The sequence below is a fragment of the Streptopelia decaocto genome, assembly GCF_964273445.1.
Source record: "Streptopelia decaocto genome assembly, chromosome: 1".
Lineage (NCBI taxonomy): Eukaryota > Metazoa > Chordata > Aves > Columbiformes > Columbidae > Streptopelia > Streptopelia decaocto.
Genome location: NC_138663.1, coordinates 27,298,830 through 27,315,467, shown reverse-complemented (window position 1 = coordinate 27,315,467; position 16,638 = coordinate 27,298,830). Strand labels below are relative to the sequence as shown.

The 16,638-nt window shown below is 40.3% G+C and overlaps 1 protein-coding gene across 4 annotated transcripts in view; it reads left to right on the top strand.

The window, feature by feature from the left end:
- The window catches only part of MET (MET proto-oncogene, receptor tyrosine kinase), a 91,244-nt gene that overhangs the window by 33,098 nt on the left and 41,508 nt on the right, over positions 1-16,638 (top strand). For 3 of the 4 annotated variants that reach the window (XM_082057054.1, XM_082057053.1, XM_082057055.1), the window contains exons 3-5: positions 1,555-1,746; positions 13,434-13,568; positions 14,957-15,130. In XM_082057054.1, coding sequence (XP_081913180.1) covers positions 1,555-1,746; positions 13,434-13,568; positions 14,957-15,130 — 501 coding nt within the window. The remainder of the gene's footprint in view (positions 1-1,554; positions 1,747-13,433; positions 13,569-14,956; positions 15,131-16,638) is intronic. The other variant, XM_082057056.1, reaches the window with a different exon arrangement.

The window sequence follows — 16,638 nt, the reverse complement described above, 5'->3', positions numbered from 1 at the left end:
ATTTCAGTTGCTCTCATTTGGTCTTACACAGGTTTTTACCTGAATGATGCAGTAAGTTGACAGGGCACCTGGAGAAAAGCTGGTACCAGTTCTGACTGCAAGTCCTCGGGATCACAGAAAACTTCACCTGACAGTGCTGTTGCTGTGCATAGTTCAGAAACATTACAATTCAGCAGTAAAGGACTGAGCTATTAGCTTGAACATTTTGTTAATAGCATTTTCAATGCCTTGTTTCTGTTTTGTTTTGGCTTTTTTCAGAATTCACTGGAGTTAAGCCAGTAAGAAATTTTTTGCTTTCTCATAATACTTGGAGGGAAAAACATCTGAATCTAGAAAATGGGAAAATAAAATTTTCCTCTTACATGTTCTTTATGCTCCAGATCTATTCAGTTTAGTGTAAAGACTCTGACTGTCTTTAAAAGGATTAATTCAAGCTTTTTAAAAGACTTTTTAAAAAACATGTTTGTAAAAACAAAAAAAACCAATTAAAAATTAGGAAAATGAAGCTCTCTATTGATTTCAACAGAGGGAACCACCCTAAAATCCTTTATAATCTCCCTACATGTTTATTCATAAAGTATATCACAGTGGGAACAAGCTAGATGACTTCCAAATTTAAACTGGCTAGAAATCCTTAAGGGGGTTGCCTGTTATTATCTGTATGATCTCACCAAAACAGATGATGTAGTATCAATAGTAATGGAATTATCAGTTAATAGATTACTATTGAATTGTCAGAACAGCAGGTTATATTCTTCTTGAGAGATAACTTAAAGTGTATTGTTCAAGAATTTTTCCAATGAAAATTAAAAACATATAGTCTCTATTCCCAAACTGAAAGAGAAAATCCTGCAAATGCAGCAACCAATGCAGCACACTCAAGACAGACAGAGATTGGACAAAATAGTTCATGAGCCTTAGATGATCAATACAACAGCCTAAGTAATTATAAAAGGCTGGCTTCCCCATGGTTTCATTTAAATGTACAATCAGAAACATATTTTTCCTGCCTTATCTCTCTTTTCTCTTTCTCCATCTTTTTCTCCCCTTTTCTGTCTTATCACTGAAAAAGGTGGTGAAAAGAGATTAGAAGGAGAAGGATACTGGAAATTTTAATGCAAAAAAAAAGGTTTAAAAATGCGACATTTTTAGAGAATCATTTTCTTGGAATCACTGTTTTAGAAGCAGGTGTGTTGCTTGGGCAGGCTCTGCAGTCAAAGAATGCTGAGACCCTTGAAGAAGCAGCATTATAGAAGTCACTAAGAGGAAGGACACCTTGATATATATGTGGTTATACGCATATAATCTGGTTAAATAAAGACCCTATGTTTTATTCCCAACAGACAGAATAAAAAAAAAAGTTAAAAGAAACATTCCCATAACATTAAGAAGTCGTTGCCTTCCTCACGGAACATCATAACCGATGAAGCAATTAAGTTTGAAACATTTTAAAATACTTTTGGTCAAATGCATTTGTGCTAAATGACTTCATTCTGACAAAGATCTATGCCTACTCGTAAAGACTGTACTCATCTGTACTTCATTTTCAAACAGGCTTTCTCAAGAAATGCTTCGTACTGCAGAGCACAAGACGATGAATATCGCTTAGAAGTTACGACTCCTTTGCAGAGGGTCGACTTGTTCATGGGCCAGTTCAACAGTGTCCTGTTAACTTCAATATCTGTCTTCACGAAAGGGAATCTTACCGTTGCTAATCTGGGAACTTCAGGGGGCCGCTTCATGCAGGTAAATATTACTACGACACCTTCACAACAAAAAAACATACTGGAGTTTAGCAGGATGGTGAAAAGGGAGGAGCAATATTACCCCAGTTTAACAGGGCATTATAAAATTGAAATTGCTGAGTAAAATGGAGTTTTTGGAATATAAACAAAGTGCCAAATAGAGCATTCAGCATTTTAAGTGTTTACATGGGCTTTGTGGTTTGGAACAATGTTTTTGGAGCAAATTCTACCATAATTTCCACTTACTCCAGCTGGCTCAGTTCACAGAGCAGTCTTGGTCCATAAAAACTAGATTTCTTTCAAAGGAAACTAAACTGTAAGCTCTGTCTTGGGTGCATATCAAATATGCTCCAACCCCAGCTGGGGCAGAAAGGTCCAAAACAGTGACTGATTCTTCAAACAGTTTCAGATATGTACTTCTTATGGTCAGTTGGTCTAGAGGATCAGATCAAACCTAGTTCAATATAAAATGCCAAGATAGCTCATAATGTAGAAGCAGGAGCCACAGCATTAGTTATTTCTATATACTGATCCACTCCTCTGGCACCAAATTACTTGCTGGTGTATGTACTCACAGTCTACGAATCACAGATGTAGAACAGAGATTAGCTCCTCCTCCACCTACTTTCAAGTTTCTCTGAGTGCATCTTAGATTTTCAGGCTCTTGCTCATTCCCTTCTGAGTTCTTTTGGACAGCAATTCTTCCTGTCTTAAAACAGGTTTCCTATAAGTGGTAAATCATCTTCCTGAGGATTCTGTCTCCCTCCACTCAGTACATAACTAATCTAGACAGGTAGATTGTAGTACACGACTTCTTTGTAGGTGACTAACGAGGTAAATCTAACCCATAGAGCCAACAGTCTTTTAAAAACTTGGCAGTCAAAATCAAACATCAGAAGAAAAAATACTTTCGAAGTACCAAGGGCTCCCTCTATTCACCCATTTTATTACAAGCAGTGTCTTCTTGCCCTGACTACCTTGGAGAGCTTGGCTTCTCCAGCTGCCACGGAGTCCAGCCTGATTGTGCCTCTCACCCTGGATCCCTTTTGCACCCAAGAACCTGTGTCCTTTTACTCTGTCAGTATTATTTGTCTTCTAGTGGGCTTCCTGCAGTACTAGCAGTCTTTGGCCTGTCTTACTCTGTGGGCTGCAGAGAGTCACCAAAGTTGGTACTGTTGTCACCCAACCATTGTTAATTTGAACCTGATGAGAAGACCATCAGCTGCTGTGCCCTTCCAGTTTCCCATTTACCGTAACCTCCCATTGGAAAAATAGTTGGGCACATGTGACTTTTCATACAAACAAGCCTTCCCTTTCTTCTCTCCCGTCCCCTCATTTTCTGTCCTCACCACATGCAGTAAGTACGGTTACATATCGTCACTAGTGCATGCACCCGTTCTGGGCAAAGGGAGTCCTATACCTCCACTTCTGTCTTCTGCATACACTGGACACAGAGCCTGCCCCATAATGCAAAATCTGTAATGCTGCTACAGGGAAGGAAGCCAAAGTGATTCACCGCAAAGCACAGATGAAAAACTGGAGAAAATCATGTCTCTCTTTCCCCCTAAAAGACAGGAATTTAACAAAATGTTCAGTGACAACCCTGCCAGTTTTACCTGAACTTCCCATGATGACCTTGGTAACTTTAAGCTGCAGTTTATCTTCAGTGCAGGAAAGGCAAATGCTGAGAGCTACACACTGAGCACAGGACCAACCTACGCCCTGCTCTTAAATGTAGATATTAGTTCACACAGTGAACATAAACAGTTAGTTTAACCTTTCTGAAGCCTTTTCCTTATCGGCAAAATACAGTTAATAACAACTACTGTCTTGCAGCATTTCTTCTGGGCTGTCACAAAGCTTTTAGGGAGGTTTGGTGCAAAGCGCCAGGCAGCATTATTTTTATTCGTAACATTCTTTAAATTATTCATTCAAGCCCTGCACCCCAGAGTTCATTCAGACATTTGCCCAACTCAAGGAACAATTAAAATATTTCCAGAGTACATTTCCTATTCCAGGTTCAGTTGTGGATCAAAAGAAAGGCTATTGTGTAAACTGCACATTGCCATTAGTAGAAATATTCTCATCATTGAATTAGATTGGCTTGAGCTACAGGGGGAAGTCAGCATTGAGCTCATATTGTAAGACGTAGGAGCTCCTTCTTTGAGGGTTTGCTGCAACCAGCAGGAGAATAATAGCTTTAATGACACTACCTCCAAATAAAAAGGTTAGTATTTGTTTTGCCTTTAAATGATCTTGAAATGGATACTAGATCTGTAGTATACAGAAGAGACAGCTTTTTGGAGAATTTAATGTTCACTTACATGAAATCTTTTTTTTTACTAATAGCTGTCTAGGAAGTGCTTTCAAACATGTTCATTAGCAAATGCCCAACTAAAGCAGATTTGCAGTGTTTCTATGGAAATATAGCTATTAACTGCAATGAGATGGAGATCATTAAAAATTGAGCTATTAAATGACCATTACTGAAGTAAAATTGGTTAAAAAAATCAGAATAATCTAACAATGACTTAATTTATCAAAAAAGATATCTCCATACACTTCCTCACATTTTTTAGCAAAGAAATGTAATGATGTTCCTTTTGGTTACTTTCACAAATCTAGTGGAGTATATTGCAAAGAATCCTCAGTTTTGCAGTTATTATGCACCTCGCTTTTGCACAGTCATTTACACTCATAATTTTAGCTCTTTGTACATGCAAATATTTAATTTTTCTGTGCAATCCCCTTGTAAGTTGCAGCTATTCAGAGTTGATCATATCCCCTCAGAGGTAGGTATGCTTTCAGAGAAAATTAGTTGCCAAATTCTACCTATCAGGGAACCTGTTTCAAAGCTGGTTATAATGTATTAATATCTTGCAAAGATATTTTCATGCCAATTATTTAAAAGCAAAAGAAAAAAAACTGTATATAGGTTTCTAAAATTAGAAAATCAGCTCAGCCCTTCCAATGAATCCAGTTCATCTTGTATCCTCTTTAAATACCAAACCTTACCATATTTAGACAATTTAATTTGTGACAAAAATTTCAGCACTAGCAGTCATCCATGAGATTAAAAGAAATAGTAGTACAGTACCTCTATCTCTGACACCCTGAAGTGCTCAAATATGAAACAGCTTGGTGAAAGCAATGGACACTTAGTTCACATTTTTGCTGTATTGATTTAGGCTTGGCTTTAATTGCTATGAAATAATTTGTTGGGGTAAAGAACATGTTTAAAACATAGTGATCATGCCACCTAAATTGAATTGAAGCTCCAAGCCTGCGCTGTGGAAGCCAGTAGGTGCAGCAGCAAGCTCTCAACCTGAGAGAAATTTATCTGCAAATGTTTCTCATATTTTCCCACTATACTTGCTTATACTTGATCAGCAGCCAACCACTTGACTATCCTTCTTTTCTTTCTTTTTTCTTCTTGTCTTCATCTCCCTTTGCGCTTCCTTCTGTTCATCACTTTCTGCCTCCCCATGGATGCCTCATCTCTGACTCTGTTTCCATTTCCATTCATTTTTCTCTCTTTGTCACAGGGCTATAGCACAACATTGCTGCAAAAGTCAACAAAAGGTTTAACATGTAGTTTCTGAGAAAAAAGTTTTTCCTTCTATAGATGATGGCAACCCAATTCTGGAGTTTTGATGGATTTAGACACGTATCACAATGAATAGTTTCTGTCTTTACAAGTGATTCCACTGAAACTTACTATTACCCATCAGAATCATGCTAATGACCCAACTCAGAAAATAGCCTGTATTTTGCTTATTTTAAAAAAGTCCTCTGAGGAGCCAGTAATATTCAAAATGCAAAAGCAGGTATGTTTTATCCAACCAATGAACAGTCACCTGTTGTTTTCTGCTTGTGCTTTTAGTTCAATTAAACAGAATTATTCACTTAAACAGCTCTGGAAAGCACTAATACTGGAAAGGAAATAGAGCCTTCTTCACTAAATGTTTATTGTTTGCAGCCAAAATCTAAAACTAAAATCAAATCGATCTGGATGGTCCAAATACAGAAGATTCATGAGTTCTTTTAAGGAGGATAATTGAGGCCAGGAGGTGAATTCCAAAGCTCTCCTGGAGAGTAATTGCAGCCCATTGACATACTGAGCGTGTTTTGGCTGCATCAGAAATGTTAAATCTGTATTTGGCCATGAATAGATTGGAGTTTGAATTTTACCAAATATTATGGAGTTTCTGTTACAAAACAGAGCAGTAATAATTTTTCTAAGACAGCTGACATGCATGAGACGGAAAAGAAAAATGGTTTTACTTCCTTCCTAAGCTGGAGCCTGACAACAAGCTTTTTTTTCACTCTTTTTTTTTTTTCTGTTGAGAAGTTGCAGCTGTTTCGGCCTTTCTTATTGTGCTTGTTTCCAGAGTGTGACTGGGAACACAGGCTGAAAGTACAGCTGTTGGGTGCAAAGTGAATCAGGTATTTCACAGTGGTTATTTGATTAGAAAACAGCACCCAGTCACACTGCTGTAGTTGGGGAATCACATTTTCAGCTGGTGTGAAGAAGCCTTATACTGCTCAGGCCAAAGAAGATACACTGAGAATACAACTCACAACTGGAAAAGACACTTTCATTACCAGGCAGTATTTTGGGAAATTACAGTTTGTCAAAAGAAAAACAAAAATAACCAAACAAAAGCCACATGATATATTAAGATAAAATATCTTCTAGTTTTCCTGAGTTACAAGGTGATTTTTTTCTTTTTTTTTCATGGAGCTTGGTATTATTTCAGAGTGACTTTTGAGTGATGAAGAAAAGAGCAAAGTTCTTCAGGAAGGGGAAATCTTTCTGATAGCTCTGGGGAGAGTGGGATATGGGAAAGTTTTACAAGATTTATGCTGGAAAGCTCACATTTGGTCTGGCCTTAACAATGAACAAGAGACTGATGCCCTTGACATATGCAGAGGCTGGTTTTCAGCATGACGCTATCTTTGAAAACAGAATACTGCCTGTGCTTGTATGTGTTGCATGTGCCTGTATGTGTTGCACATGCTTGTGCTCCCTGTGCTTGAAGCTGGCTTCACTGAGGTAAAGCCCAAGCAAATGCACTGCTTGTTGGTGACTTTCTTCAGGAAGAGAGTGATGGAGAAGGTTTCACTGTGTGTTTTACAGCCAGTGTGGGCAACCGCTCTCTTTAGATGCAGTTCTGGCAGCAGTGTCATCTCATCCTTCTGAACATACCGGTGGAAGTCAGTGCACAGCGGTGCAGCACTGGGCTGTGTGCGGGGTGAGGAGCTCCCCCGCGCACCCTCTCATCTCCATGAGGCAGTAGGACACCCATCCTTATTGCTCCTGGAGATAAGGGTCTTCCCATGGGTATACATACACCCTGAGATGCAGCCTGCCACATGCTGGCTGCAGCCCTGTCCAATCTTGCTGGACATGAGCCAGCCCCAGCTGGGAAGCCAAGCATTAGCAAAACACGGTCACGCACTGCCATGTCTGAACAGATTCTGGAATGAAAATGGCTTAGGGCACGAGAACCAAAGTGTGATGGCACAGACAGGCCTCGTCAGAGTAGGGCACATCACACAACAGGCCACTCACCTTCCTCAGGGCCTCTCTGCACTTGTTGGACACAAAACAATACAGAATAATCATAAGCCTTATTCCAGGGAGACATTATATCCCAATATTTTTAACCATATTTTTAGCTCAGAAAGGGTGTATGGAGTCAGAATAAAGGTTCGAGGAGCACAATCTCCTATCTCTGGCAGGGTCTAAGATCGATAAGGGAGAGGTATGAGGCAAGTAAAAGCACACAGTGATACTTCGCCCAGTACCCTCTTGCTTCTGGCACTTAGCAACCCAGAAATTCTCTGGGCTGGAAATTGCACCCATACCTGGTGTTTAATAGTCCTTGATGGACTTCTTTTCTATCAGTTTTGCTTATTGTTTTTTGAAATTATTTGTTGTTTTGTCCTCTGCAGTACACTGTGACAATGACTTCCATAATTTCATTCTGCTTTGAATGATGGAGAGCTTCCTTTGGGGTTGCCTTAACCTCCTACCTCATCATTTTGTTTTGGTGCCCTTGATTCTGTCTGATGAGGAATAGGGACTAGGCTCACACAGATGAATGGTCTGGGAAATTTTCGCATGCTAAGCACAGACCTGTTGTCTTTCACATCTAAGTAGACAGAACATTTAATCATCACACTCATTTTCCTGGAATAGTTATGATTAAAAACAAACACAACCACCACCAGCAAACTTTAGCACACACATCTCATTTCCCTGAAAAGAGAGAAATTAGCATGTGTTATAGCTGCTTTCATAGATTACATGCCAGGGAACATAACGCATGCTACAGAAATTAGTATAGACAAAAATAATCACATCTGCTTTTTATTTGTAACTGCAGTCAAGGCTTGGAAAAATGTGTCCCAGAATTCAGCAAGAAGAGAGCCAAGCCTTCAGCATTGCTCTCCTCTTGCAAACAGCAAAGTGGCAAGGCCTTGCCTCTCCAGGAATCAAGGCTCAAAGCCATGGTGCCTGTCAGCAAAATGAGTTGATGCAGAGCAAGGGAGTACAGACGTTTGCATCCTTCAGCATGGTCATTCAAATCCAGTTAATACCACAACATACTGGAAGACATTTCTACCTTCAAACTGATCAAACATATTTTGCTCTAGTTCCTGTCCCACTAGACAAATGTAATCATGATAAAAACCACCAGTGCAAGTAGCAAGCCATGTTGGAAACAAGTGCGAGGAGGTCAAGATATGTGTGTGTAGAGACCTTATACCTTACGGAGCCAGAAGGAGGGAAGAATGATGGGATGCCTATGGAGTCATTCCAAAGGCTGTCCTCACTGCCCACTGCTGTCTTGCCTCTGTGGTACAGCAATTCACCTGGCTTTTCAGTACTGGTAGTCTGACCTATTTAAAGCTGAATGCAAACTGTGCACACATGCATTTGTAGGAATGCAAAAAGTTGTAATCCTTCCCACTTTATCATTTTTTAAATCAACAGAAAACTGGCAAAATCTAGATAAGTAACATTTTCATATCTATATCTCAACTTTTAACAGTTTTATAATAGCAGTTCTTTCTGTGGTAAAGAACGTGTCTTGATACTCTCAGAAAAAGATGAAATATTGCATAATGGAAAATCCATCTAGTAAAATTAAAATTAACACCTGGTGCCAAATAACTGTTTTGAGAGCGCACATGTTTTAATATTCAGTTTGAGTAGAAAAGCCTACACCCTTCAGAGGAGATCCATTATACTCTCCATGGATTAGAATGATATACAGCATTTAGAGAGCTACATATGTGCCCTTTGCAAGGCTACGCTGCATATCCCAGGGCATTTGAGGCATTACACAATAAAGTTAACCCTGAGCCTATCTCTGCTGGGTAATGGCCTACACCTGCCAGACATCTAGGGAAAAAATAACAATATGATACTTAGATGGGATTGCTTTTAGAAAGCCTCTCATTTTTGCAGAAGATATTTCAACATGCAGACAGTAACGTTTGTAATTCAATCCTGCTGACTAAAAGAACTGAGCATCAGAATGATTTTTAAAAGAAGCTGTTGCATGCTGGTTTTCAAGTCAAGTTATTACAGTCTTAATTTACCATATTGTGCATAAACGAACCTGGAGTCAAGTCTTCTTACTTAACATTAATACTAGCTGATGGCAATGAAACAATATTTAAATTAATTATTTTAGTGTTCATGGACCTAAATGATCACTGACTTCCAGTATAAAGGATATATTAATTAATATATTCATTAAATAATTAACTCTCAGCTGTTATTTCCACAGGAGTAGTTTAAGCTATGCTAAAAGACCTCATACTTTTGGATTTTTCTCGTACACAGAGGGACATAAATATTGTGTTTGCTTTGAGAAGGATGTCTGGGGTTGTAGTTACTGATAATGAATGTGATTCTCGAAATGGTTATTTGTAAGAACATCAGAAGAGCCACATGGGTTTAAATGAAGGGTCCATCCAGTTCAGTGCTCTGTCTCCAGCACTGGTGACAAGTGGATGCCCAGGGACCCAGGCAACGTACGTAATAGCTTCTGCTTCAAGGCCCCAACCATTTTCCGTTCTTGGGATTTCCTGAGCTTGTTTTGTCTGTTTAGCTCTTCTGTGTACATGTGGAGTTTCCCTGTGGATGTGTATTCTTCTTGTGTTCACAGCCTTTGGCAAGGAGTCCCATAAGTCATCACACACTGCTAGGAAGTCTTACTCTTTTGTTGCCTTTGAACCTTACTCTCACTTTTGTCATTTGATGGTGTTTAATACTTTTATTAGCAGAGAATAAATGGGCAGTCTCTACCCACTCATGATTCTGTATACCTTTTTCACAGCATTTCCACACCTACCCTACTCAGTCATTGTTCATGACAGCCTTTTGATCATCTTTGTTACCCTTTTCTGAACCTTATCCCATTTTAACATACTCTTTTTGCCATGAGGCAACCAGAACTGCACAGAGAATTCAAAGTTCGGGCAAGCCATGAATTTGTGTGACATCAGGGTGTTTTCTGATTTGGCCTCTAATCCTTTTCTAATAATTCCTAAGTTTTTGGAATTGGTTTCTTGACTGCCGCCAAGCAGTGACATGATGTTTTCATGGAACTATCTATCATAGACTGCTTTAAATTCATCATCTTTGTTATATTTCACCTGCCATTTTATTGCCTTGACATGCTGTCTTGTAAAGTCCTTCTGCCATCCTTCATAATCTGTCCTCATCCTTATCACCTTGAATACTATCAGATCATCAGGAAACTTTGTCACTGGACTGCTCAACCACTTTTTCAGCTCATTTGTGGCTATGTTGGACAGTATGGATCCCAGCAGAGACACCTTGCAGAACACCTCTAGTGACTTCTCACTATCGCAAGGCCTGACCATTTACTGTTAACGTCTGTGTGTTCTCTTTTAGTCAATTATTTATCTGTACAAGACCTTCCCTCTCTCCTAATTGCTTGAATGGAGACACATAGGCATAGTTTCATTTCTCTTATGCTCTGGAGAAATGCTTGGTTATTAGATTAATGATTAAAATGTAAAAAAAAATAAAAAAAAAAATCACCACCTTAAAACAAAACAAAACAAAGCAAAGCAAAGCAAAAATAAATCAGCACTTCATAGTCTTTGTAAAGAGAAATCCTTCTGTAGTACTAAACCATTTCCATGGTGGAAGTAGCCCCTGTATGGTGATGTGTCCATAGTAGATTAAAGCCACACTGTACACACATCAGCCCAGTCTCAAGCAATAAAAATCAGCAATTTCTGAAAACAACACTGGAGTCCTAAGTAGCTGCTTCTTCCTTTTGTAGAAGCTGTCTTCAAATTGCCTTTTTCTTCAGGATTATGGTGGATAAGGGTAAGATAGAATTTCAAGGACCAGGCTGATGCGTGCAAAAACCATACAGTTATATACACCAGAAAGAGAACTTTTGCATCTAGTATGTATTAGAGCAGCACTATAGGCTGGTAGATTAGTTCCAAGCAAACTACAATCTTTTATTCCATAGTCCCAAATGAGTTAGGAAGTGTAATATGAGCTCCCTATATGTCATGGGGTCAAAGTCAATTCGCTTGGGCTCTGAGCAGCTGATTTGACTATCAGCCACAGTAAAATAAAGGTCAATCAGTGTTTAAAGTACCAAATAATCTTTCCAAGATTGTAGAGATGGGATACAAATTTTAATGTATTGCTCTGGGGTTGCAACACAGATGTGTTTAAAGGGTTAATGCTGTGGCTCAATCAGAAAGAATGCTTGGCAATAAGAGGAAGCCTGGATTAATGATAGAAAAGAATTCTTAGCATTTTATAGCAGTGGGTATTCGAGATGAGACACGGCTAATGATCAACTAAAAAGGTATTTGCAGCTGTGGTGCTACCTCTCCCCATAATGCCAACATTAATCAAGGTTTTTCATGCAGCTTTGCAGTCCATTCTATTTTTCATTGTCCTGAATATAAAAACAGAGCTCATGCCCTAATACACTGAGTCAGAGCCCATACTTCTGTATCACCAAAAATGATCAGACCTTATTGATTTCTAAAAGCTGTACTTTCTGTACTGAAACAAACTCACAGCAAAGTCTTTAATAAAGCCACTTTCATTTTAAAGGGAAAAAAAAAAAAGCCTCTTGTAGCCCCAAAATGTAAATACCACTGGGATGTGAAGCACTTTCTGTCATGAATTAACTGCTCATATATTTTATTTAAGTCTTGAATTACAACGAAGCATCAGCTGTAATTACAGCATCTCTAAGTCTAGTTTTGGAGTCAGCCATCTTGTTGAAAGGCCTTGGCAGTGCAAAAAGCCAGTGAAATCGTGTAAGTCAATGTCCTAGCTGTTCCGATGCTGCCTTCGGAGTCAGAAGAAAAGCTTCATTATAGTGAAAAATTAAACATTTGACATACAAGTTATTTCCCGAATGGCTTCAATCTTTTTAAATAATGAACCCCATTGAATCTCAACTCCTCAGCAAATGTTGATTATCTAAATTCCTTAAGTAAACTACACGTGATGCAGCTTTTGAAACATGAACGTGATCTTCCCTCATGTAAACAATCCTCTGCCTTTGTTGCCCGATGCTATCACACTGGAGCTCACATCCTTCTGGATTGCAGGCCCAAGCCTATAAAATGTTGGTATCAAATATCCACCCCAATCTGCAGATGCTTTATGCCTGTGCTTAACAGGCATGACTCATCCCATTAAAGTCAACAAAGTTACAGTAGTAAAGTTAAGCGTGTGTTTGCAGGAATAGGCCCAAATTCTCAGAAGTATTTAGGTAACTCAAGATGCAGAGAGATGACTAGTGGGGCAATTTCATACTGGTGTGACTAATCTCCCTAAGATCTCCTAAACTCAAGAGGGAGAGAGAGGGGTCTTGCAAAGGGGCTTCAGGACAACTAAATTAGGCTCCTGTTTTGGAACATCTTCCAGAGAAGCCTCCAGCTCTCCCTGGCATTTAAGAGGTGCTTGGAGTGCTCTGTCCTGGACACCCAGCTCCCACAGAAATCAGCAGAAGCCAGACCTCGAGGTGCCCAGCCATGTCTGTAGCAGTAGCCACCTCGCCAGTTCTGGGAACACAGGTCCATGTACCTGTAGCTCTGTAGAGCTGCTCATACCATCACCTGCGCCTGCCATAGCTTTGCACTGTAATGGCACCACATGCATCAAAGCCAGATACTATTGACACAGGGTAAAGTTTACTTTTCAGACTGAAGGACTGCAGTGAAAATAAAATAGAAATACCTTTGACTTTTCAAAGCCTGGAGTTTTAAGATTATTTTAAATAAACATTTAAGATAAAATTCTTCTTTCTTACATGTAGAGGACTAAGTAAATGACCCATCATTTTATGTTTGAAATTAAAGAAAAGAATATTTTACCCGAAATTAAAGAACTAGAAAACATGCAATGACTCCTTCATATTTTAATAAATACGATGTATTTTGAGGATCCTCCAACAGCCATGATTTTGCTGTGTTAAATAAAGTAATTTTATAGTGCTTTAATCAGATCATGATGGAACATTATGCAAAATATTATGCAATGTAATGCAAAGTAATTAATGCAAGCAGAGAAGTGGTAGGAATGTGAGACCACTGAGCTGCATGCATTTATGTCACACAATCCCTGCTGATTTTCCCAATTTCTTTCTTTCTTAGATAGTGGTTTCCCGTTCAGAACCCACAGCTCCACATGTCAGCTTTCAGCTAGACTCCCACCCCGTCTCTCCCCAAGTTGTTGTTGAGGATTCATTAGCAGATGATGGGTATACCCTGGTAGTGACTGGAGAAAAGGTGAGTGGTTCATAATCTAATCCTGTGTGCTGTATAAACCTGCAAATTTCAGTAAGAGCAACTATTCACACTGCTGCTTTATGCTCTGTATTCTCTCAGCCTTGCCATTCCCTTGGGAACACTGGAGGGGCAAGTTTCCTCCAAGATTTTTTTCCCCCCTACTAAACAAACTGATAGTCTAATATTGAGAAATGTTTAAATGATGTAAGAGCTGTGATATAAACCAACAAAAGCCAGGAAATGCAAATATTAAGGCTGAAACTCTGTCCTTAATTCAAGTGCTTGCAAAGAAAAAACACAATGGCTCAAGGAAAGAACAGTGCTCACAGTTTCCTGGCTTTTGTTCATTTGTGTCATAACATTATAACTTTTTAAGGAGGGGTGTGCATGCAAGAGTTACGTGGGTGTGTTTAAAATTGAGAGTCAGTGTTCATAGTAAGGTTTGAAGATTGCTTTAGCATGTAGTCTACAAAGGGTTAATAAGAGATGAAGAGCTGTCATAAATATGATATTGTCATAAGCAGATACGCGTTGTAGAATGGGTTTAAAACATCAGCAGATAATATTACAGATAATCCTAAACCATAATCGTAAGCAATAATTTTACCGCTTGAGTTCTATAGGAATTTACAGAAATACATCAGCCATTAGTAAAGATGGTTATTAATCATTTACTGGAAATGTATGAGATATTTATACGAGTGATCTTCAAGAAAACGCCCCAAATAAGTTCAGGGAAGGTACTGAAGTGTAAAGAAGTATGATGTACCTATATAGTAGTGTAATTATATACTAATTTTAATATTTTGACTAAAAATTATCCTTATATATTTACAGTGACCATTATCATAAATATTCTGGTATTTTAAATACTATACATTTTAATTCATATTTTAGGTATAGTTTAGGTTTTTGGGTGGTGGGTGTTAAAAAACAAGTACATGGGCAGTCATGTGCTGTAAGTGTGTCAGATATTAATGCAGCCTCGCCAAAGTTGAAATAGCCCTCATGCCTATTTTTACAAATGTATGAACTACGACATACTGAGGTATAGTGTTTTTTTCCAAGAACTGGTGCAGAACTAGGAGGAGCACACTGCTGTTTTCTTTTTCCATCAGCAAAAAATGCTACCTCGCTGTAAACACCAGATGCTGGTAGTAACTGTATATAACATTAAGATGCCTTTAGGGTTTCTCCCAAGCGAATTTAAAATCATGTCAGTTAAATTACTTATAAGATCCTATAATTACTGAGCTAAAGAGAAGTCGAACTGCGGCTTGCACATCTGAAATCTGAGTAGCACCGCATCGCGTTGCATAAATAGAGGCTCTCCTTGCGCTTAGTGCGTGTATTAAAGGGATCTGTGCACCATGTCTTTGCATCGACAGATAACGAAGATCCCGCTGACGGGGCCGGGCTGCCACCACTTCAGGTCCTGCAGCCAGTGCCTGCTGGCTCCTGCCTTCATGCAGTGCGGCTGGTGCGGCCAGCAGTGCCTCAGGGCTGCCCAGTGCGCCGGCGGCACCTGGACCCAGGAGACCTGCTTGCCTAGAGTCTATGAGGTAAAACAGTGGGTTTCTCACATTTATCTCTGAGGGAAGGACGCAGTTTGCACCCTGCAGACGTTTTCTGTGTATTTTTATGCAATGATGATAAATGAAGTGTCTGCTCCCCTCGACTTCCCCGTGTCTGTGGAGCCCCTGGCTGGATGCACGTACTCTGAATGCTGCGGGCTGGTCTGGTCATGGTGGAGAGGTCTGTCTGATCATCCTGGCTTGCCAGGGGAGAGGCTCAGCTCAGCACAGCTCTCATGGTGGGGAAACAACATGGGTCTGAGCCAGCCTGGCAGAGGTCTGATGGGAAAGGCCAGTCACAAAAAGGAGCACCCTTGCCCTCAGACCCCTCTCGAAGGGAGGACGTGCAAGAAAGCACTTCCCACCCACAGCTGCCACAGCCTGACACAACACAGGAGATCACAGAATCACAGAATGATAGGGAGTGGAAGGGACCTTGAAAGACCATCTAGTCCAATCCCCCTGCCGGAGCAGGAACACCTAGATGAGATTACACAGGAAGGCGTCCAGGCAGGTTTTGAATGTCTCCAGAGTAGGAGACTCCACAACCCCCCTGGGCAGCCTGTTCCAGTGCTCTGTCACCCTCACTGTGAGGAAGTTTCTTCTTAAATTTAAGTGGAACCTCCTGTGTTCCAGTTTGAATCCATTACCCCTGGTTCTACCACTGGTTGTCACCGAGAAGAGCCTGGCTCCATCCTTGTGACACTCACCCTTTATATATTTGTAAACATTAATAAGGTCACCCCTCAGTCTCCTCCAAGCTAAAGAGACCCAGCTCCCTCAGCCTTTCCTCATAAGGGAGATGCTCCACTCCCTTAATCATCTTTGTTGCTCTGCGCTGGATTCTCCAGCAATTTCCTGTCCTTCTTGAACTGAGGGACCCAGAACTGGACACAATATTCCAGATGCGGTCTCACCAGTCCTCATCAGTCCCCATGCTGGCTCCAGTGATGAAGGAAAGGATGATGTTTCCCTGTGGGGAAGAGTCCCTCTCTCCCCTAGCTAAGCTCTGCAATAGTCCTGTCAGCCAAAACACCACCCTGGGGGAGGTGTTTTTTTCCTAATGCCCCCCCCAACTCCTTGTTCCACTGGGTCCACTTGCCACCAAGGGGGACAAGCCTGTAGCTGCAGTATCCCAGGGACAAGGACAGTTGGAGGCTGCTGCCAGCCAGCTCAGGCCCATAAAGGGTGTGCGAGACTGAAACCGCATGGACGAGCAAAGAGCTGCAGTGGTGCGTTCCTGTTTTAATTTAGCTATGGTTGACGCAGGATTCGCGCTGGCCGCCCATATGTGTAACCGAATCATCCCGTGTGGAGTGTGACATCGCTGTGAGGGCAGAGGTTTGTAGGGCAGTTAACAGACTAGAAAACTGAGCGAAGGACAAGCATAACACTTTCTGGTAGCACTTATACCCATGTATTTTTGTTAGTGCATTCAAACTACACCGTGTAGTTAAAAATCCTTTTTCCTTTATGGGCATACAGCTTATAAACAG